This window comes from Lagenorhynchus albirostris, chromosome 9 (assembly GCF_949774975.1).
Source record: "Lagenorhynchus albirostris chromosome 9, mLagAlb1.1, whole genome shotgun sequence".
In the NCBI taxonomy this organism is placed as follows: domain Eukaryota; kingdom Metazoa; phylum Chordata; class Mammalia; order Artiodactyla; family Delphinidae; genus Lagenorhynchus; species Lagenorhynchus albirostris.
The window spans coordinates 76,331,903-76,354,653 of record NC_083103.1 but is presented as its reverse complement, the minus strand read 5'-3'; the positions used below and the strand labels follow the sequence as shown (position 1 = coordinate 76,354,653).

The 22,751-nt window shown below is 36.4% G+C and overlaps 1 protein-coding gene across 2 annotated transcripts in view; it reads left to right on the top strand.

Annotated features, from left to right (window-relative positions):
* PGR (progesterone receptor) overlaps positions 1 to 22,751 on the top strand; it is a 99,162-nt gene that overhangs the window by 64,727 nt on the left and 11,684 nt on the right. Inside the window, exons 4-6 of one of the 2 annotated variants that reach the window (XM_060160266.1) lie at positions 6,002 to 6,307; positions 15,925 to 16,069; positions 17,557 to 17,687. In XM_060160266.1, coding sequence (XP_060016249.1) covers positions 6,002 to 6,307; positions 15,925 to 16,069; positions 17,557 to 17,687 — 582 coding nt within the window. The remainder of the gene's footprint in view (positions 1 to 6,001; positions 6,308 to 15,924; positions 16,070 to 17,556; positions 17,688 to 22,751) is intronic. The other variant, XM_060160267.1, reaches the window with a different exon arrangement.

The window sequence follows — 22,751 nt, the reverse complement described above, 5'->3', positions numbered from 1 at the left end:
AACAAGTTCCAAGAACATGGGCATCAGTATGGATGGAGCTGGGAGACTGTAAGAGACTGTCTGTGCAAGATTATGTTGGGCCTTGTAGAGTTTGATAAAGAATTTGGACTTCATTCTAAGTAGACTGACTGGTCACTGAGAGTCTTGAGCCAGGAGTAAAATAATCTGTAGTTTTTAAAGTCTCACTCAGCTGGGTAGTGAATAGACTGTGGAAGTACAAGGATGAAAGCTGGGAAATCAACCAGCCCATGTAGCAATAATACAGCTCTGATGGTGGTGGCTTAAATTATGGTGGAAGAGTGGAAAGGGGAGAAATGATTGGATTGGGGTTATAATTTCATGGCATCCACCAGGATTTGCTGATGAATTGGATATGAAGTGAGAGAATAAGTGAAGTATCAAGGATGACAGCAGAGTTTTTGTCCAGAGCAAGTGTGTAAATGGAGTTAAAAAATGGAAGCTGCAGTTCTGGGGCAAGTGTATCAACGTTTTATTTTAAACATATTAAGTTTTGGAGGGTGTTATTAGACATACAAGTGGAGATACTGAATAGACAATTAGATAGTTAAGTCTAGAGTTCCCAGAAAAAGTTGAGGCAGGAGTTATAAATTTGTAATCATTCCATATCTATGTGACATTAAAGATATAAGAGTAGATGCTAACACCTATAAAGAGAGTGTTGCTATCTAAGAGAAGTCTGAGGACTTAGCTCTGGAACTCCAAGACCTAGAAGTCAAGAAGATGTAAAAAGCAAGCCTGAGAGACTAAAGGAGTGGCCACAAGAGTGAGTTATGTGGAAGCCAAGAGAATAGATGAAGGAAATGATGAACTGTGTCAAGTACCACTGATGGTTTGATTAAGATAAGTACTGAGTATTGACCATTGTATTTTGACCAGTGGAAATCATTGGTGCCCTTGCCAAGAATAATTTTATTGGAGTAGGGAGTAGTAGAAAAACCTGACTGGAATGGGTTCAAGGGAGAATGGGAGGAGAGGAAGTAGAGAGAGTAATTTCTCCTCATGGGATGGATTGTGCATAAGAGGGACTATCATGCAGACAAGAGGGCAGACGATTTCAGAGAAAAATCATTGAGTAGGTGAGAAGGAATAAGATTTAGTGCTGAAATGGTAAGAGCATACGCAGTTCATGCGTTGTAACAGGAGGGAAGCAGAGTATAGGGGTACCAATATTATACATTGATTACAAAGAAAGTGTTCTCCAGATGGATCTCCTCTTTTCCTAAGCCTCAAAAAATCAGTTCCTCTGCATCTGATTCCATCCTCAAAATGATGTCCATCAGATTGAATGAAAGACAACTATTAAGTCCTTCTCCGCCTCTTCTTTCTTATACCCCCATGCCCATCCCTAGCATTTGAACCTGTCTTCCCTCCTTCCCACAAAACAATGAAAGCTTCTGAAGATAGATGCAGTGGGGTGGGAGAATAGTGGGTGGGAGGTGGTTACTGGGCCCACACACCTAGTTTCTACTTAGGTTACCAAACCACCAAGTACTGTTATTTTTCAGAAGTACATGAGTAACATTGCAATACAGAGTCATTCTAAATTTTTACTGAATTCTGAGTACTTTTTTGCCATTATCTAGTTAATCAATCAACAATTATATAAAATTCTATAGATTTGTTTGTTATATTATTTAATAGTGATTTTTATACATGAAGACTAGGAATCATTTCTTTGAAAGACTAACCTTATATAAAATCCAGCAAATCAAAAAAAAAAATCACATTGCTGTTCACATTATCTTTTTAGTACTCTTCCTGTGATATTCCTTTTTCAAGATCTAGGTTAAGTCAAAATAATAACTTCAATAGCTGAACAAATATTTATTAGTAGTCCACTGTATGATAGATGGTTTGGAAAGCTTCAGGTCTACATTGGTAAATAAAAGAGACCTGGCCCCTATCCTCATGGGTCAATTAGCCTAGCAGAGGAGGAGGCTGTGTGCTCTGAAGGAAACAAATGCAGCAATAGAGAATAACTACAGAAAGACATAATAATGTATTCTTTCATTCATTCAGCAGAGATTTATTGAGGCACTGCCGGACACTGGAGAGAATATACAAAGCTGACAAAGAGGTGGTATCTTCTCTGACGATCACTGTCAAGAACAGGGGAACTTTTTCATTAACCCTCTTCTTCTCTTAACATTATCTTCCCTTGGGGACTCTGATTTGTATCTACAAATGTGTATGTGGTTACAAAAATTATATATCTAAATTTTAATCTAATTTCATCCTCTTTGGGGCTCTGGACCTTAACTTAAAGTTGCCAGTTGTGGTAGAATTAAAGGAAAACAATACTTTTTATATTTTACTCTATGATGAAACAAAGGCAATTTAAAATTAAGATTGGTGCAGATGTACATGTGTCTTTACAGTTCCTATTTTATATAATGTCAAGAGGAGCTAAGGTTAACTATTTTTAATAACAGCTAGTTATTTTATTTAACTTGCTAAGAGAAAAATCAGTGACTGCATTGCTTGACAATGGAACTAATGAGGTCCAAATCATAGGCTTGATCTCAAATGCAAACCTCATAGAGAAAAATATTCTAAAGTAGTGTTTTCCAAACTGTTAATCTCATGAGATACTAGCAGGTTTTTCATCAAGTGAAAAAGACAGATATACTTGGGAAACACTATATATTAATATTATTCTCTTAGAGATCCATAATCCATACAACGTATTGAAGGTTCTGAGATACAGTACTAAGTAAGGTAAGGATATCACTTTAACTTTTCTAATACAGCATTGCTTAAACATATTTGACCATAGAAGCCTTTGTCGTTTGTTTGTTTGCTTGGGTTTTGGAGGGAGGAGAAAAGAGGTGATTAGGGACACTTTTTAATATCAGAAAATGCAAACTAAATGAAGTTATAGTTTCCCTTCCTCTCTCAATTCTTTCTGAAGTCACAGCTAACATTAGTGAGTGTCTGCTATATGCCAAGCACCACATACTTTTACACATTATTTTACCTAGGCTAATGGTGATATTGTGAGGTAAATGCCATGTTTAATAGGTGAGTAAACTGATACTTGGATAAATAAAATAATCCACCCCAGATATAATGCTTCTAAATGATAGGATTCATACCCAGATATGACCAACCCAAAGTTCATTTTTCCCACATGCCACATGTTCATAAGCTGTAGATAAATGGAAGAGTTATTACATCTCTTAAGATTTATTTTGGGAAGACCAAACATATTCATTGTAGGGGTGGAGGGTAGAGGTGGCAAGATTGTAACAATTTAACACTTTAGGAAAACATCTCTTAATAATACTTTACATTTATTCAATTCTTTAAGTTAATTCTCCTGGTGTGCAAAGTTCTCCCTTGACATACACTGCTTGATTAGCTCCAGAAGAGTCATTAGCCTGCAGATTTAGAGAAATAAAGCCTATGTGAAGGGGCAGCAGTGTGGTCTAGTGGAAAGACCATAGTCTTTCCCTGACCGTTCTATTTAATGTCCTGTTCCCTCAAGTCACTCTCTGTTACATTACACGTTTCACTCATAGTGCATACTATCGTGTGGTATTATCTTACTCTTTATTTGTTTGCGGGACCTCTCTATCTTCCCACCAGAATATAAGTCCCATGAAAGCAGATACCTTGTTTGATTACTCAGAGCTGTAGTTTCAGGACCTTAAACGGTGCCTGGTACATGAAACCACTCAATCAGTGTTTTATGAGTAAGTAAAAGAAAGAATAAAATAAATTAACCCTTGATTAATATCTCTGCTTTGGCATTTATTATCTCTATAAACTTGGCCAATTACTTAGCTTCTATAAACCTATTCCTCATCTTTAAAATGGAAATGCTAGTGTTTATTTCAAACCCTTGAGCTGCAAGTTAAATTACATAAGATAGATATGTAAATGATCTAGTTCAATTGTAATTCATCCTTCAACTTTGCTTTTATCACATGCTCCCCTTTTTTTCACTGGGACTCATGAAAAGACTGGATCACAAGCAGAAATGTGAACATTTCTATATTAATTCAAACTGCATTATATATAATCAGCATGTTAGGAAATTGGAATTTATTTTTGGTGTAAGACTTTTTACACTGAACAAAATGTAAAACATTTGCTTTAGTTTTCAGTAAGAATCCATGGTTTCATAGTGTAATCAAATCCTGATAAAACCAGAACTGAAAGGGCATAAAAAAGAGAAAAGGGGTTAAAGTAAATGAAAAAGAAAACCATTTTAGAGTTATTATTGGGGAGGGAAGGGGCTGATAGGATGTATGTCTTATTTTCTGCTAACCACAGTATTTTAGGATTGGAAGGAATCAATTTTTGTGCTCTTTCCCACAATCTCTTGCCTAGACCTCTTTTCCAGAATCCCACCAAATGACCATGAAGTCTCTGCCTGAAATGCCAGAGAGATTGTGTGAGAAAAAGTTTGGACTTCGGAGTCCACATAACCCAAGCTCTATCACTCTAACATTGGGCATGCCATCTTCTTGACTCTTCATTTTCCCAATTTACAAATGGAATTAATAATACCTACTTGTTGTGAGGCATAAATGATACATATATAAAATTCCTGGCATATAGTAGATACTCCACAAATATTACTTCCCTTCCCTCTGGTAACTCATTCCTTCCCCAGGAAACTTGTTTGAAACATCTCCTTAAACATTTCTGGATGCTTTCTATATATTGACCCCATGGCATTTGTTTCTCTGTCACCTATCCATTCTAACACAACTTTGGAGGGGGGTGGTTTATAGAACAAGTGTAATCCTTTTTCTTTATGACAATACTTGAGCTCAGAAATCACAAAGGCAAATGCTTGCAGAGACCAGGCAGGTAACTTAATTGGGCAGAGTGACCTGATTTAAGAAAATTGACCAATGGCCTACTACCAGTTTGTGGTAGGAACCGGGACGTGTTGGAGTATCTGTGCCCCATTCAAAAGCAGAAGCTGTAGCTTGGCTTTAACAGATTGTCGCCACCCAGCTAATTCAGAGATGCTTTCATAACTCTGGAAAGAATTGTGAGCCAAACAAAACATGTCTATGAGCCAGAACAAGGATTAGATACAGCAAACTGCAGCCTCTGCTCAGATGATTGCAAACCATTATCAAGCCTTCCTTAGCCTTTTTTCCTGGCTTAAACAGCACAGACACTTGATACTGTTAAGTAGCCCTTGTCTGTCATACAGCAGGTGGGAGCTGTAGTCCAGCCTGCCGTCTGATCACTCCAAGGCACCTGGGAACCAGCAGTGGCCCAGTTTTACATCTTGGTCTCCTTCAACCAGTCCTCATGAGGCAGATTTCTACTCATCTCCCTGTGTCAGACTGTTTTTCTTCCTAACACACGACAATTCAGCAAAATAGAAATTCTAGAAATTGTCCAGAAATACCAGTGTGGCCTGACCAGCACAAGATGTAGACTCTCTCCTCCCTTAATTTAGAAATTAGATTCTTAACTTTGGGTCCTTATATCTCATAATAGTCCATGTATTGATTTCAAGGAATTTCAAATGATCATGAGTCTGCTGAAATTGTGCACAAGATTTTGTGGGGTTTGCATATGTATATGCATATCTTTTAACAGATTCTTAAAAGAATAAAACTCAAAAGGAGATTCAACATCTACTAAATATTATGTTTTAATTATGTAGTCTGTAGCATTAACTTTGGGAAGGCAGTCCTGTCAGAATATTGACCAACACTGAGCTTGGTTTCTGCTAAAAGCCATTTGTCTTTTCTACATGTTACTGCAAAGCTCCATAACCTTGCATGGGATACTGGTGTAATTACCCACACCCATCAGCCCAGTGAACGCTGGTGTAATTAATTCTTTAATCCAAGTCTGAGACCTAACATTTTTACTTATTGTATCTCATTTTATCAGATAGATGCCAAAGCCTATAATGCTATAATTTTAAGAAAAATCATTCTCTGCTGGAATATTTAGTTTCTATGTATTTATATTACCTTCCTTTCTTTTTTCTTCTCCGTAGGTCGAAAGTTTAAAAAGTTCAATAAAGTTAGAGTTATGAGAGCACTAGATGCCGTTGCTCTCTCACAGCCGGTGGGCATTCCAAATGAAAGCCAAGCCCTAAGCCAGAGAATCACTTTTTCACCAAATCAAGACTTACAGTTGGTCCCCCCACTGATCAACTTGCTCATGAGCATTGAACCAGATGTGGTCTATGCAGGACATGACAACACCAAACCTGATACCTCCAGTTCTTTGCTGACAAGTCTGAATCAGCTAGGCGAGAGACAACTTCTTTCAGTAGTCAAGTGGTCTAAGTTACTGCCAGGTAATAATTATTTGTATATAATAGCATGTAATAAAAACTTTACTATGGCTTTTTACTAGTGGGTGGTTAAATAAAACAGTCTGTGCAATAAATTAAATATAGTGTAAACAGGGTGTTTTAGTATGTGTTTCAGCAGTTCAAAATATTTATCTAGGACTCTATATTATATGTTACTTGTCTAGGACCCTACTGTGTGCTATGGAAATACAAAAGACATAGGTAACATTTTGAGTCTTGTTGATGAATCAAGACTTACATAATGAAATAGTTACGGATTAGCATAAATCAATATGTTAAACCATAGATAATATAGTAGTTCAGAAAAAAGACAAACTGACCATCTTCTTAGAAGTGCCTACTTCATTCCAAATCCTAATTTAACCAACCTCACATGGTTGAAAATAAAACTGAATGTACCTATTCATATAACAAATCAAAATAGTATTGAGTATAGCAGAGTATCTAAAGTCAATTAAGAAATAAAATTCCTAAACATAAACAAATAATTTGAACATAGAAAAACCTCCAGTCACTATTTTCTCGAATTTTACCTAGACAGTGAGAATTTGGCTTATATCATCATGAAAGGATTTCAGTCATTTTATTTATAAGCTACTTTTGCTCTCTCAGCACAGCTCCACAGGAGCCAAGCAGTTGAAAGAGTTTACAGGGGTGCAGTTCTCACCTGGCTAAATCTTAGAGTGCAAAGCCAAGAGAATACATGGGTAGTAATTACTTGTGGAGGCATTAATCCCATAATTAGAAATAGAACATTTTTGATCTTTGTGTCCTTTTCCAAAGTTACTTTCTCTTCACACCAATAATATCCTTATACTCCTTTAGACCAGTTTATTTTTCCAATATCTGATCAAGAATTAAACATAATATGCCATTTTAGTCTCCAAGTAAATTTAATAGTCTTTTTAAAAAAGAATTCATTTCCCAATTTGCCTTAATATTATTTCTCAGTTATTATTCTACCTGAAAGGTTTGAAATACTATAGATGAATTGTTATTGAAAATTCAAGGTTACATGAGACAGAAAGAAAAATAGATTCCTGTTTGTTGAATCTTTTAAAAAACACATGTTGAGAAAAGTTAATTAGATTCACTATTCTAGTGAAGATAAAGTAAAATCAAAAATCACAGTGCCCAGGTTCTTATTAGCTTCATTCTTGCTGAAAAGCCTTGGACAGGTAATATTTTTTTCCACTAGAAAAGTTCTGAATGTTTTTTTTTTTTAAGTTACTGTAAAGTGGTTATCAAATTTGATAGACCTTTATTAAATTAAAATGTTACAATAACATTGGCAAACATTTTCTATTTAAAAATATGAGTGTTTGGTTCTTCCCTGGTGGCGCAGTGGTTGAGAGTCCACTGCCGATGCAGGGGACACGGGTTCGTGTCCCAGTCTGGGAAGATCCCACATGCCGCGGAGCGGCTGGGCCCATGAGCCATGGCTGCTGAGCCTGCGTGTCTGGAGCCTGTGCTCCGCAACACGAGAGGCCACAACAGTGAGAGGCCCGTGTACTGCAAAAAAAAAATATATATAGAGAGAGAGAGAGAGAGAAAGAGAGAGAGAGAGAGAGAGAAAGAGAGAGAGAGAGAGAGAGAGAGAGAGAGTGTTTATGTGTTTAAACTTTTCTGTTTTTCTATGATTTGGAAAAGGTTATTTCTTTGATGTTTGTTGATATAGTTCATATTTCTTTTGTTTGCATTTTGTACGTTCTCTATTGTTTAAAAAGATTCTACTGTCATTGGCAAAGTTAGAAAATAACCAGTCATAATTCCAACAATAATTTATTCATTTTGGGGAAGAGCTAAGTGAGCTTCTTAAATTGAAACACTATTATCTCTCTAGATTTTTGATCCCCACACACCCTCAAAAAGAGTGAGAGAAAATTTTTACATTGTATTTGGTGGCAACATTTTTAATGTTACAAAATGTAATTTGTGTGTAAGTAAACAAGAATGATGGCATCACCAGTATTACATGTACTGTTTTCACTAACTGTATAATAAGGGAAACATTAGGATTATTAAAGTATAGTGTGGCCCATGGTCTTTCAAACCATATTTTCATGGTCTGAATTCTGGGAATAACTCGAATGAAAGATTAAAATAATCAGTGAACTAGAGTGACTATATTAACCTCTGTGAAAGGACTCTGAAGGACACATATATATATATAAAGTAATCTGGTATACCATTAGCTACTCAAAAGCTGTCAGTTGACTTTAAATCAGAGTACAGTTTTATTTACTTGATTCACTCAGTAAGTGTCTATTGCATACTTCCTGTGTGCAAGACTTAACAATTAAACAGTGGTGTTAGAAAGAGAAGCCAGAAGGCTGAGTGCATGGTGTGAATGCATTTTGGTGCAGTACATCCTAGCATCTGGTCATCAGTTTTGTACATAAGAGGAACTTGTTTTATCCATTCACTCACATGTTACTGGTCTGTGAAAGATGGCCTTGGTTAAATGAAGCTTATTAGTAGTCAGTTTACTTATTTACAGTGAAAAAGAAAGATGCTGCTAGGAAAACATGTAGGTAGATCAGGTAATTCTTTCACAATAGGAAAGTGTAGTTGGGAAGTCAGCTTATGATCAGATTTCAGGCCCTCTGAGGCATAAAAGGAGAAAAATCTGCCTTGAAGATCTGGGTGAAGGGAATCATGGTCCTAAACTAAACAGGGACAACACTTCTTCACAGGATCATATGTTCTCTGGTTAAGCTCATTTGAATAGCAGACCTGTAGGGATTTGAAGTTAAAACACTGTATATAATAAGTGTTTGCTCAAGAAATAAAACTTGTAGATTATATGTGTTTATCCAAATAAACCAATGCCCTTTAACTTTGCCAAGAAAAAAGATAATATTAAAAATTTCTCCGGAGAAAAAAAGATCAGCTGCAGAATGATAATCATTACCAAGGTGACAGCATGCATGAGGGCCTCAAGGCATGTATCTGCAGGTCCCTGAGAGGATTTATGTTGCCTGGTCAGGGATTCTCATTTCACCTTTGTCTATGCTTTTCTTTTATCTTGGACCTGTTACAATAATTGCATTGTATTTAACATTGTTCCCATAGTATTTCAGAGATATCTTTGTTTCTATTTAATGGAGACTTGCAAGATACTTCAGCCTCATGACAGTACATTTACAAGTGGTCTCTTAGGATACATTGCCTCTGACATATTGTACCTATACATGAATGATTTCCCATTGACATTTAGCTATAATTTCAGTGGGTAATGTTTTCTTATTTGAAACTTGAAGCAATACAATATTTACAAAATTTAAAAAATGAACAAGACATATTCCCTCTGTTAAGGAACATTCAATCCAACGGAATATAAGACACCCAAACAACTATACAGTTGACCCTAGTACAATGTGGGAGCTAGGGACACTGATCCTCCGAGCAGTCAAAAGTCCACATGTAACTTCACAGTGAGCCCAGTTCTGCATCCACAGGTTCAGCCAACTGCGGATCATGTAGTACTGTAGTACTGAAAAAAATCCTGGGTGAGTGGACCCAGTTCAAACCCATGTTGTTCAAAGGTCAACTATAGACGTATGTGAAAGTGGCATAAGATACAGATTTTTAAAAATGGGGACAGAAGAACATTTTTGGCTTCAGGGACAAGAGAAGGATTCAGAGACAAGGTTTCAGTTAAAGTACACCATGAAGGAGAAATGAGACTCTGATAAATCATGGTTAAGACAAGAAAGCATTCTGGATAGAAGGAATAGTGTGGCTGGTGGTGTAAAATAAGGAAGTCATGAGGTATGTTTGGCAAACAATGAATTAGACCAGCATAAGAATGGTTCTCAATCTTTTCAGGTGTGAAGGTCCCTTAGTAACATAAAAAAATGTCATCATACCTTCCCCCACGGCATAGTAATTAAAACTTTTAATAGCTGTTGATTGAGAAAAAATACATTTGTGCATATGGTTTCTCAAACACTACTGGCCTCCTGGGGGTTTCATCATCCAAGTATTAAGAAACCACTGACAATAAAGTTATATTGGGGAGAGTGGCAGAAAGTAAATTTAGAGGCATACATTATGGGCTGAGTCAGGGTAGGCTTTGGAAGTTAAATCATTAAGTACTCATTCCCAGTCCAATTTCATCTTTAAATATTCTTCATCCTGTATATTAATACATTGTAGCAGAATTGATGTGACAGAGAGGTTTGCGAGAAATATTTCCTTTTTATAAATGTTGTCTTGATTCTTCTATTTAGTTGGTGAAAAAAATCTATTCAGGTCAATGCTTTGACATTTTTAAACATACCTTACTTCTTGGTCTCAGCTAGCCAGACTACTTGCAATCATCAATATCAGAGGACTCGAACAGTCCTTTGTCTGGTTTTCTGCCTTTGAAGCATGCCAAAATATCTTTTGAGTCAGTGATAGGCATTGCATGTGTGACAAAAGATGTTTTTCTCTCGCCCCAAATCAAGTGAATAAATTAAATTCTTTCCCCAACAAAGTGATAGAAAAGAAATGAGATTAGCCTTCTAAGAGTAAAGTCAGGCTTTGATAATACTTTTATGAAGACTTTAAACAATGATTTTTCTGATATCCTATTCCACTGACATTTCTATTGCCAATGTCGCCAAAATGTTTTACTTATCAAATCAAATGAATACTTTCAGCCCTTAACATGTTTCACATGCCTCTGGGGCCATTGCCAAAGTAACCATGTCTTGCCAAACCTCTTCCTTTGGCGTTCGTCACTTGCCTTCCAGACAGATATGTTTCTCTCAATTTACATATCTCCTGTTTCCTTTGTGGATTTGTTCTGCCACTCACACCATGAATTTAGCATTTCCTGGTTCCATCTTATATTCCATTAGTTTCTCAGTCTGCAAGGCTGGATGTGCTCACTCATGGCCTTGTTTTCAACTACCACTATATTCCGATGACTCCTAATTACATGGTACCAACCCAGACCCTCTACAGAACTACTGGACCATATATTTCTACTGCTTATTACACATTTCCACCTGAATGAACTTCCAAGCCAATATGACCTTCTGCTCCGTGAGCCTAAGGCCTTTTTCTGTATCTTGAAATGGCACTGCAGACAGAATCTTGATTATAATCCTTGGCTTACTTTTCTCCTTCACCTCCTGTCTAATTAGTTATCAAATTCTGTCACCTCTGCTTATTATAGATATGATTCATTATCCACGATATTTACACTGCTACTGCCTTGAGCTAGTTTAGGTCCTCGTCATTTTTTCCTAGATTTCGGTCGTAGACCCCTGACTGACACTATTACCACAGTTTCACACTACCCCCAAACCATACTCAATTCTGCCATCAGAATCATCTTTCAAAAACAATTATAATCAATTATGTTATTCCCTTCCCTTTCCAGAACAAAGCCAGAGTTCTTAGCCTTAGTACCCCAGGCCCTTCTGTGATCTGCCTCCTGAGTTTGCACATTTTCTCTCACTCTCCCACTTCAAGCACCTTAAGCTTCAGTTCCCACAAAGCTCTTTGCTCGATTTCCTGCCTTTCTTCGTCCATATTGTTTTCCCTACCTGGAGGCCCTTCTTTTCTCCTACATCTTCCCCGGCTAGTCCCTAAGTAGCCTTCAGGATGCTAATCAACCTTCCCCTAGAAAGATTTTCCTGTGCCTTCCCAGACTGAAGCCAAAGGCCCCTTTTCTCTCCGAGCACTTCACCCTTGCCTTTGTCAACCACACCACTGTCACGCTTCAGTGGTAATTATGTTCTACTTATCTGTCTGTCTCACAGACTACAAGTGTTAAAGGCAGAAACAGCATCTTTCTAGTCTTTATGCCGAGTTGCAAACATAATGCTTCATCCCAAACAGGTGCTTAAAGAATATTTATAGAAATTTAAATTTTGGAATTGGTATGAAAGAACTATGCTGCCTTAAATCATTACCCATCATGTCCTTATTCATAATGTCATCATACATATGTTGGTGATTACATTTATTGTGCTGAAGGTATTTTGTGTTCCTTAAAGTTCATGCTTTGTGTCATAAGGTGCTGAGGTAGTTAGTGCTCTGCCCTTGTTGTAGATTAACTATTTCAGTATGAGACAGTTTTTAGAGGAGCACAGCCTGTATATTTTATTGAAACTCTGGAATTAAGCCAGGAGAACCTAGGAGGTCATATAGGCCATGTGTTACTGTACACTTTCTTTTCAGTTTTTTCTTAGACATTAAGGATTGGACAGCTTGTGACAGAAATTATCAAGTCAAGTCACTTTAAAGGAAAGGGCATTTTTCTTTACTACTTGTTGAACACAATTACGGGTCATCCATCACTTCTCTGTGTGAAGGTTTTCATTTTGATCCTCATCTCAAATGTACTGAGTTTACCTGATCATTATCATCAATGGGAATTTGATCTCAGTGTTCCCGTCTTTGTTTCAGTATAAAGTAATGAATGATATTACAGTTAATGGTAAAAAAAAAAATTGCACTTCTGTACCAAGTATGTTCAAGTCAATTTAACATTGTACATTTATCTCAGATAAGCCCTCTAAAAGGGGGAGTAAATAAAGCTATTTTCTGAGTTGTTTTCCATTCTGTTAAATAGAAAGAATATACTTTCTGCTATAAATATTGGTAATTTCATAAGTTTTAAGTTATTTCAGCAAGATTTGCCTTTTATATTATAATATACTAAAAATAGACCAAGTCTATATGTGCCTCCCTTGAGGGGGTCTTGCTTTGCAAAAATTAGGAAAGTTTATTTATTTCTTATCAAATGATCCTAAACTTGGTGGAAGAACTAATTACTATTACTATAAAATATTCAGTTTACAAGTGGCATTTCTGTATTAGATCTATTGTATTGACTGACTCATAATTTTTTTAAAAAACAGAGAGGTAAAATATATAAACATGAACTTTAAGATGTATATATGGCATATGAAAATAAAAAGAGAATTATGAAAATTGCATGCCAAATTTTTCTTGGCTAGTTATTTAGGGAGTCTTTCTACACCTGAATAAATCAGAATGTAAGCAATAAACACCAACTCTATTAATTTAAAAAAACAAAAACAAAATGCCTCTGGCTATTAAAAACAAAACAAGGATGAATTGGGAGATTGGGATTGACATATATATACTAATATGTATAAAATACTTAACTAATAAGAACCTGCTGTATAGCACACAGGGAACTCCACTTCACTGTACAGTAGAAACTAACACAACATTGTAAAACAACTACAACCCCCCCACGAAAAAACAGTTGAGCTTCACAAAAAAAAAAAAAAAGAAAAGAAAAAAATAATTTTCTGAAAAGACATCAGGGATTCACTGAATAGAAGCTAGAGGACAAGTCTGGAAAGTAGGCAGAAACCAAGGCATCTCTGGAGGGCCAATAAACAAATCATAAATGTCCCCATTGGATCCCACTGTCATTAGGCACTACCACCATCACAAGTAAAGCCTAACCATATGTTAATCTTTGTTTTACTATTTTTTGCTTCAAAGTCCAGGTAGTAGGTGTTCCACAGATCAAACCTAGATCACAAGCCCAGGAGAAGAGGCCTTAGCCAACTTCCTTGATGGGAAAGTGGGGGACTTGCGCTCACTAAACTACAATCAATGGGAAACTCTATTTGCATAGAGGAAAAAAGGGAGGGAGAGAAGGAGGCAGGGGAGAAAGTGAAACACTGAAAAGTCACCCTCCCCCCAAAAAAGGGCCAAATATCTGCTATGGTACCACTATTTATGAATATGTGCTAGGGTTGTTTTGGGTTCATTTGAGACTAAGAATTTCTAGGAAGGGAATAGCAGTCTTCCTACTATTCGCATGAAGTCGGGACTACCTGGAACGTATGGAGAGAAGATAGATAGGCTTTTCTGCTACCTGCCTTGAGATAGTTAACTGAATCAGGAAATAAATTTCTTTTGCCCTTGAGATCTAAGGAATTAAGTTTTGCTTTGGTTTTACTTTTGAAATAGGCCATTTGTAAGTGGACTTCAGTGAGACTTTTTGAAGGAATAGACACTATTTAAAAAGCTGTACAGAAAGTGGTTGAGGTTCCTACCAATACACTTGTTTTTCTTTATACCTTTAATGAAATATTTCATTCACTTTTATTGTTTCAGGTACACATAAATTAAATGTTATATCTTTTGCTCCGATAACTCCTCATACCTCTAATTCACATGTATGTGGATATTCCATCAGTCCCTCAAACAGGTCCAAAACTTACTATTTTTTCTCTAACCTGTTTCTCCTCCTTTATTTTGTCTCAGTAATGCTGTTATCATCACCCACCATTCAAGTAAAAAAACTGTAAGATCTATTTGACTCCCTCTTTCTCCTACCTATGTACTATCACTTGCCAGATTTCTTTGATTTTACTCTTTAAACATTTCTCTGATGCACTCTATCTTCTCTACTTCTACCTGTTGACTTATTTCAGGTTTTTATCATCTCTCACCTGGACTTTGGCCATAGCTCCCAATTTCTCTCCCTAACCTCGGACCCTTTCCCTTGAATCCATCCTCCACATGGCTACCAATGAGCTGTGCATAATATAAATCAGGCTATATCACTCCCATTGCTCCTTAATAGGAATACAAGACCATCAACGATCTGACCCCAGCCCATGCCTCCAAGCACCCCTTTACCCCTCCCTCCTTCAAGCCCATCAGTGCTGAGCTGGTCATCTTCCCCCAAGCGGGCAAAAAGAGAATTAGAAAGAGATGGAGAGAAAACTTTGTGTAAGTGAAGATACACTTGCCTTTTCCCTGCCATCCTTCCTCTGCCACCAACACCAGAGAAAGGTCTAAAAGAGGGAGGTTGTGAAGGTGTGAAAGACCAGAGCATTCACACCACACACACACACACACACACACACACACACACACAAACACACCCATACCCACAGACTCTAAACCTCTTAAGCCATATGGGAGTTTAAAATGAGACTGGATTAAGTTTCAGAAAGCAAAAGTGACCAGAAAACTATGGAATCTACCCAAAATTTAATTAAGGATTGTTAAAGAAAAACTAGATGTAGCATAATTGAGAGCAGTGGTTTTACAAAATAAAACCAATTTATGTTTAAATCCCAAAGAATTAAGATTCCTCAACCAACTGACTCTAATCTGTTCAGGCATTATTTCTGTTTGGGGGCAATTTTCCTGATCTTCCTATTGCCTGGTGTATTCCCTCTTACCTTCTCTATCGCAATACTTATGTGCTTATCTCTCCTGTTGAGTTGCAAGCTTCTTTTAAGGGCAACGGTTGTGTCTTACTCATCTTCATAACCGCAACATTTTACCACAGTGCCTGGCATACAATTGGCTCTCAATAAATGAGTGTTGCGTGAATGAATGATAGATGTTTGATTTAATTAGTGAATTCCCAGAAATGCTAAATCACAGTGACTAATTTTAATAAATTCCAGAGCCTCTTCTTCTTTTTAGTGTTTTGGACTCTATTATTATTTCCTGCTTTTTTGTGTAAATATATTGAGATTGAAAACATTATATTACATTACCCTACTTACATCTATTTTCAAATTTTTATTTATTTTTAAGGTTTTTGACAAAGTGATTTTTGTGATCATTTTATATGTAAATTTATTTTGTAGGTTTTCGAAACTTACATATTGATGACCAGATAACTCTCATCCAGTATTCTTGGATGAGCTTAATGGTATTTGGACTAGGATGGAGATCTTATAAGCATGTCAGTGGACAGATGCTGTATTTTGCACCTGATCTAATACTAAATGAGTAAGTAGTAACTTGACATTTGTTGTTATTGTTATCAAAAGTATATACGTAGGATAATCTTGAAAATTACATTTCAACAGATGATCACACCATCTAGTGTCCTAAATAATAGAATTTTCCTGAAAGGTTTCTTAGAACTACCTCAGGATATAGCTTTAAATGACAACATTAATAAAATTGTATTATTTTATCAGTGATTTGACATTTGGAGCTTTTTTCTTTTACTTCAATAGTTGTCACAAATCAAAATTTTTTAAACTTCAAAAATGTATCAAGAAATATACTTAAAGACAGAAGTAAATATTTAGTTTATCCAATTAAAATTTTTACATTGGTAGTAATGAAGATAATGAATTAAATGAGGAATATTTTTGCATGAAAGTATTGACTTACCTTCAAAAAGTAAAAAAATTATCTCTCTTCCTAGAGGAAAACTTAGACTGGTAATTTATTTAAAACATTGAAAAATAAATATTGAATTCAATTTGCTTCATTATATTGGAATTAATGTAATTAACTTTCTACATGTAACCTTAAACTGAGTAAGAATCTTTTCATGAAAATATTTATACTGTCCTAATGGTGCATGCTGACTCAGAATTATATAACATGATAATTTATATTTGGATAAGTCTTTACAGATTACAGGTAACTTTCATATATTTTATTCCATTTTTTCCTACAATCCCTTGAAGTTGGTAAGGAATCAGCACCCTTTATTTCACAGTCCAGGAAACTGAGGCAGAGGAGATTGCATAATTTGCCAAAGAATCTTAGCTCTTCTGAGTCAAAATCTAGTTTTTTTGTCCGCTATTCCTGTTCACTTTTTGACTAGCACAAATATTACAAAACAGTACAGAGTTGAGAAAATGCCTTAAGTAAATTTCCTCAACATTCAGAATTTGTGTTTGTCTTGTCAATTATTTAATGCTTGTTAATGTTGTCTTTTCTATATCACCATACATTTCCTCTAGAATAGTTCACAGTGTAACTATTTTATACTGGATACTCTAAACTGAGTGCACTGAACTATTCTATACTATTCAATTTCTGTGAATTGAATTCACTCTCCCATTGGATTGCACACAAAATTTTATTTGTGTTTTTCACAGGAAAAAAAATCAGTAAATAAAGTATTTCCTGAGTGTTCCTCAGCACCACAACTTTTTCTTTTCAACTCCCACAACTTTGCTCTCCTTTCTTGGTTTAGGTTTTTAAAATGTGATAATAAAAGTGAGAAACAACATTAATCACAGTTAATGTGTATTTAATATAATTTTCTAACTTCAAAAATCCAGTATTGTGACTAAATTTAGAAGACATTTAAAATTCCAAATATTGAGTTTGTTTATAAAAAGTCATTTTCAATAAGTCAGGTAATTACTAAATCTCATAATCTCTGATACATTACATAAACTGGCTAAGCTACTCTGTGTTTTTTTTCTTTTCCTGTTGCTTTTTCTTTTGTGTGTTGTGTGTGGTGCAAGACAGCGGATGAAGGAATCATCATTCTATTCATTATGCCTTACCATGTGGCAGATCCCACAGGAGTTTGTGAAGCTTCAAGTTAGCCAAGAAGAGTTCCTCTGTATGAAAGTATTGCTACTTCTTAATACAAGTGAGTGAGCATAAGTAACTTAATACAAGATATTTACTTTCTTAATTTTTAATTCATTAGGAAAGTTTCAAACAACAATATGATCATATGATTACACATGAGCTATGAATCTTAGATAATAACTGCAAAAGAGAAACATCCATAGACTATAATAACATTACTTCATATTTCTCAGGTTTTACCTATCACCTAATATTAAAATAGCCCATCAATTAAGCCAGTTTCTATCCTTTTTAGGTAAAACATAATTAATTGACTTTTTCATATCCATCCAATTAGATATTATAAACTAATTAATATTGCATAAACACAAACTACGCTTCCCTACATCCCCACCTCACAGAGGATTTACTCTATAAAACCCACAATTTTATTTGTAACTATTCTCTTTATGTCAGGATAGGCTAACGGTTATAACACATAACTGCAAAGATCAGTAACATAGTACAATAGCAGTTTATTTATTACTCACGGTCAGTCCACTGGGTTGACAAGAAAACCCAGGCTCCTTACATCCAGGGACTCTACCCTTTTCATCACCTTGGAGTCCTCCATTGGATCTGACTAGAAGATGAGCACTGCATAAGAAAAGGTTTAGAGATGAGACCTTGAACTGTCTGCCACCCACATTCTATGGCTCACCTTAACTGCAGGAGAGGCTGGAAAATGCACCCTAGTTTCATACCCTGAAGAAAAAGGAAATGTTGTACTATAGAACAGCATTGGTAACCAGAAGGATGGGTAGATATCCATTGATTCTTTAATACACAAAGAACACATGCACCTCTGCTTCAGTGGATCTCCAAGGGTCTGGGAGGGAAATTTTTTTTTAATTGCTTCTAACTTTTACCCTTTTCTGTGCCATTTCCATGCACAGGTAGACTCAGCCTTTGAATGCCTGAACTGGCCCTTCCTTCACTCATAGTGATTTGAAAGGAAGCCACAGAAAACTAAGGCCTTAGGTAGAAAGTGAGCCAATAGTTTCTCATCAATGATTGTGCAGAGACTTCCTTCTAATGGCATAAATCTCGAATGGTGGGGCTGGGGAGTATATCAAGAGGAAAAGCAGAAAAGCTGAACCCTTAAGAAGAAAGTTTACCTCATGAAATCTATGCCCAGATACAGATTAATACAGGATCTAAGGATCCATAGCCTTATCCCGCACCCTTGGAAACCCTATCTGGAGCATAGACCTGCAAGCCTAATTTGATGAAAAAGCATAAAAGGGGTTAAGGGAATTGATATGGGACTGGCCAAGAGAGTCAACTGGAATAAATGTAATAATACAGCAGTTAATGCCTGTCATTCTTTTCTTGACAGTAATGAATCCAATAGCAGATATATCATAGATAGTTCTAGATCTCCCAAATTGGTTGATATCATTAACATAATTCTGTAATTATGGCTAGGCTACATTATACTGGGGACCAAACAACCCCAAATCTCAGTAGCTTATCAAAAAAAATTTAAGTATTTATTCTTCTTACTATATTTCCAATGCAGATCAACAGGGAGGCTCATTGTCATCACTCAGGTGTTCCAGGCAAATGGAGGCTACATCTTGACGCATGCTTCCATAATCACTAGAGCAGTGGTAAGGAAAGAGAGTGGTAAGGGAAGGAAGGGAGATACGTATGACTTCCACTCACATACCATAGAAGGCAAGGTTTTTGGCCACTTGCAACTTCAAGAAAAGGGAAAATCATATATTTAGTGAATAGTACTATACATAATATAGATATATATGTTATTATATATAATTGTGTGATAAAATTTGCACAAATTTTAATGAGATTTTTTAGGAGAGACTTGGCAAAGTTATTGAAAATTCATCCTTAAGTCTTAAAAAATAGATAAGTATTACAAAAATCTGGGGGCAGAGAGAGAATTAGAAAGCTAAAATAATAGAGTGTGGAAGAGAAATACATACACTGAATTAGTCAAGTCAGACTAGTATATACTAGAACTTAATATGCTGCAGTGGAAACATCACAGATCTTTGAGCATGGAACAAATAAATATTGTTGAGAAAAGTAGCTTTATATTTGGGGGAAACTTGTTTGGATATTTAGCTCAAATTGTACCCTAAAATAAATGGCACATATAAGCACCTTAATTGTTAAAAATTAGCTAAAAGGAATATAAATGATTTAGAAATCTCAAGGAATACCTTTTAAAAAATGAATGCAATAGGAAAGTTGGCAAGGAAAAAGTTCAATTATTTGATAAGAATTTAAACCTCCCATTTGCCATTAAAAATTAAAATAGATATCCAGGAAAATATGGCAGTTTGAACACACACTTTTACCATCGTTCCTAATAAAACTACATAAAAATATTAGTCAAGGGATTTTTTTTAAGAAATAAAATAAAAGGGAAAGAAAATGAAAGAAAAATCAATAGCAATAAAATTCTGCAAGCCAGCAAGTAGAACTAATTTAGCATACCTGAGAAGGTGGATTCTAAGCCTGAAGTAAGAAAAGTCAAAAAGCACCTTGATTTGCATCACTGAACCTCTAACATGTTTTGCAATTAGTGACAACAATGATGTTGTTTTTTGAAATGAGAATGCAAGTAGAATTTAAAACACCAAATTCTGTTGAAAATTTGTTTCCAAATATAATCCAACCATGCAATTGCTCTTCTGCAACTAAGGCAGAGATTGTAGGTTTATTCCCTGAAGTGGATATAACAGAAGGCAGATGGATTGGTGAACTGCAGGCACTGATGAGGGTGAGGGGTTCGATAGTGTCAACAAATTAAGTACATACAAAATGTTGAGACACCATCCTCCAAACCCACCTATCTTCTGGAACACCGTCATCCAAGTTTATATTCTCCAGATAGGAAAATGAAAGATTCTTCTCTAAAGAATTTGTTTAGCTGGAAACAAAAAGAACTAAATATGCTAATAGCAAGAGTTTCTCTTTGAAATAGCCAGATTGCCCTGCACTAAAGCTCACAGTCAATAAGCACTACCCATTCAAACAGAACTATCCATCAGCTTTTAAATTTTCCACTCTTGAATATAAATAAACAACCAAGGCATCTGGGGAAGGCGTTTGGTATCAAAGACAAAATTAAAAAAAAAAAAAACTTGGAGGAAACAGAAACCATGTAGGGAGATGAAAACTTCAAAATAATTTAAAAGCCATCCTTCTTTAGAAAGATAAAAGAGCATATTCCAACCATAAAACAATGACTGGATACATGAAAAAGGAATAACACAAAGAAAGAAAAGAGCTCTTGGAAATTTAAAAAAAAAGTGTATATATATATATATATATATATATTTTTTTTTTTTTGCGTTATGCGGGCCTCTCACCATTGTGGCCTCTCCCGCTGCGGAGCACAGGCTCCAGATGCGCAGGCTCAGCGGCCATGGCTCACAGGCCTAGCCGCTCCGCAGCATGTGGGATCCTCCTGGACCAGGGCACGAACGCGTGTCCCCTGCATTGGCAGGCGGACTCCCAACCACTGCACCACCAGGAAGCCCATATATATAGATAGATAGATAGATAGATAGATAGATAGATAGATAGATAGATAGATAAATAGATATTTAATTTAAAAGTGAGTACTGCCATTGGCTGACAGAGTTGAAAAACCTCTCAAAAGTTGAGCAAAAAAACAAACAAACAAAAAAGAAAAATCACAGTTCAGAAGGAAACCCAACACCCAAATCTAGAAAGAGAATAGCAAAACATTAGAAAAAGAAATAAAGATGTAAACATTAAGGGAATAGTCAGTCTTTTCAGCAAATGGTATATGGAAAATTTCATTCAAAAAAAATTAAGTTGTACCCTTACCTTAACACTATATACAAAAATTAACTTGTCATTTTGGAGAGAGGTGGCCAAGATAATGGAGTAGGAATACCGTGAAATCACCTCCTCCCACAGACACACCAAAATTACAGCTATTTTCAGAGCACCTATCTATGAGAACAACCTGAAGACTATCAGAAAAGATTTTCCATAACAAAAGAGTTAAATAAGGAAGCATAAATAAGGAAGCACAATGACTCAGGTTGGAGAAGTGGAAACATAGTACAGTCAGGACCCACATCCCTGGGTCAGCAACCCACAAATAGAAGAAATATCACAATTGTAGAGGTCCATTCCAAGAAGCAAGGGATCTGAGTCCTATATCAGGCTCCCCAGTCCTGGGTCCTGCACCAAGAAGATGAGCCCCCAGAATATCTAGCTTTGAAAACCAGCAGGGCTTATATTTGAGAGAGCTGGAAAGCTATAAGAAACAGAGGTGCTGCTTTTAAAGAGCATATGCAAAATCTCACATACTCCCAAGTCCTAGCGTAATGCCAGTAGTCTGAAAGGAGCCTGGGTTGGACCCACTTGCTGATCTTGGAGAGCCCCCCAGGAAGGCAGAAGGCAACTGGGACTACCCCTAGGAGCAAAGATGCTGGTGGTAGCCATTTTGGGGAGCTCATTCTACCATGATAACACAGGTGCTGGCAAACATCATTTTGGAATCTTCTCTCTGGATTAGCACAGGGGGCTTACCTTCCCTCCAGAAAGCAGGTACCAACCCCAAGCCACCCTGGGCTGCCAGCTACACCTGGACCCAGTCCTGCCTGCCAGTGGGCCTGTAGCCACCACATGAGGCAGGGACTCACAGAGAACCAGCCCTCCCTACCAGTGCACCCACAGTTGTCAGTCAGAAGGGCACACACCATCCACATACTAGAGAATATAGCTCTGGTGGCCAGAGGGGAACATACTGCTGGGTCCCTAGAACGTCTCATTCATAAGGCCAGTTCTCCAAGATTGGGAAATGTAACCAACCTACATAACACATAGAAACAAACACAGAGAGTTGGGCAAAATGAGAATAAAGAGGAATATGTTCCAAACAGAAAAACAAAACAAAATCTCTGTAAAAGAACCAAATGTATTGGAGATAAGCAATCTACCCGCCCTCCCCCCCCAAAAAAAAGAGTTCAAGGTAATGATTGTAAAGATGTTCATGAACACAGTGAGAATTCCAACAAAGAGTTAAAAAATACAAAGAACCAATCAGAGCTGAAGAATACTATAACTGAAA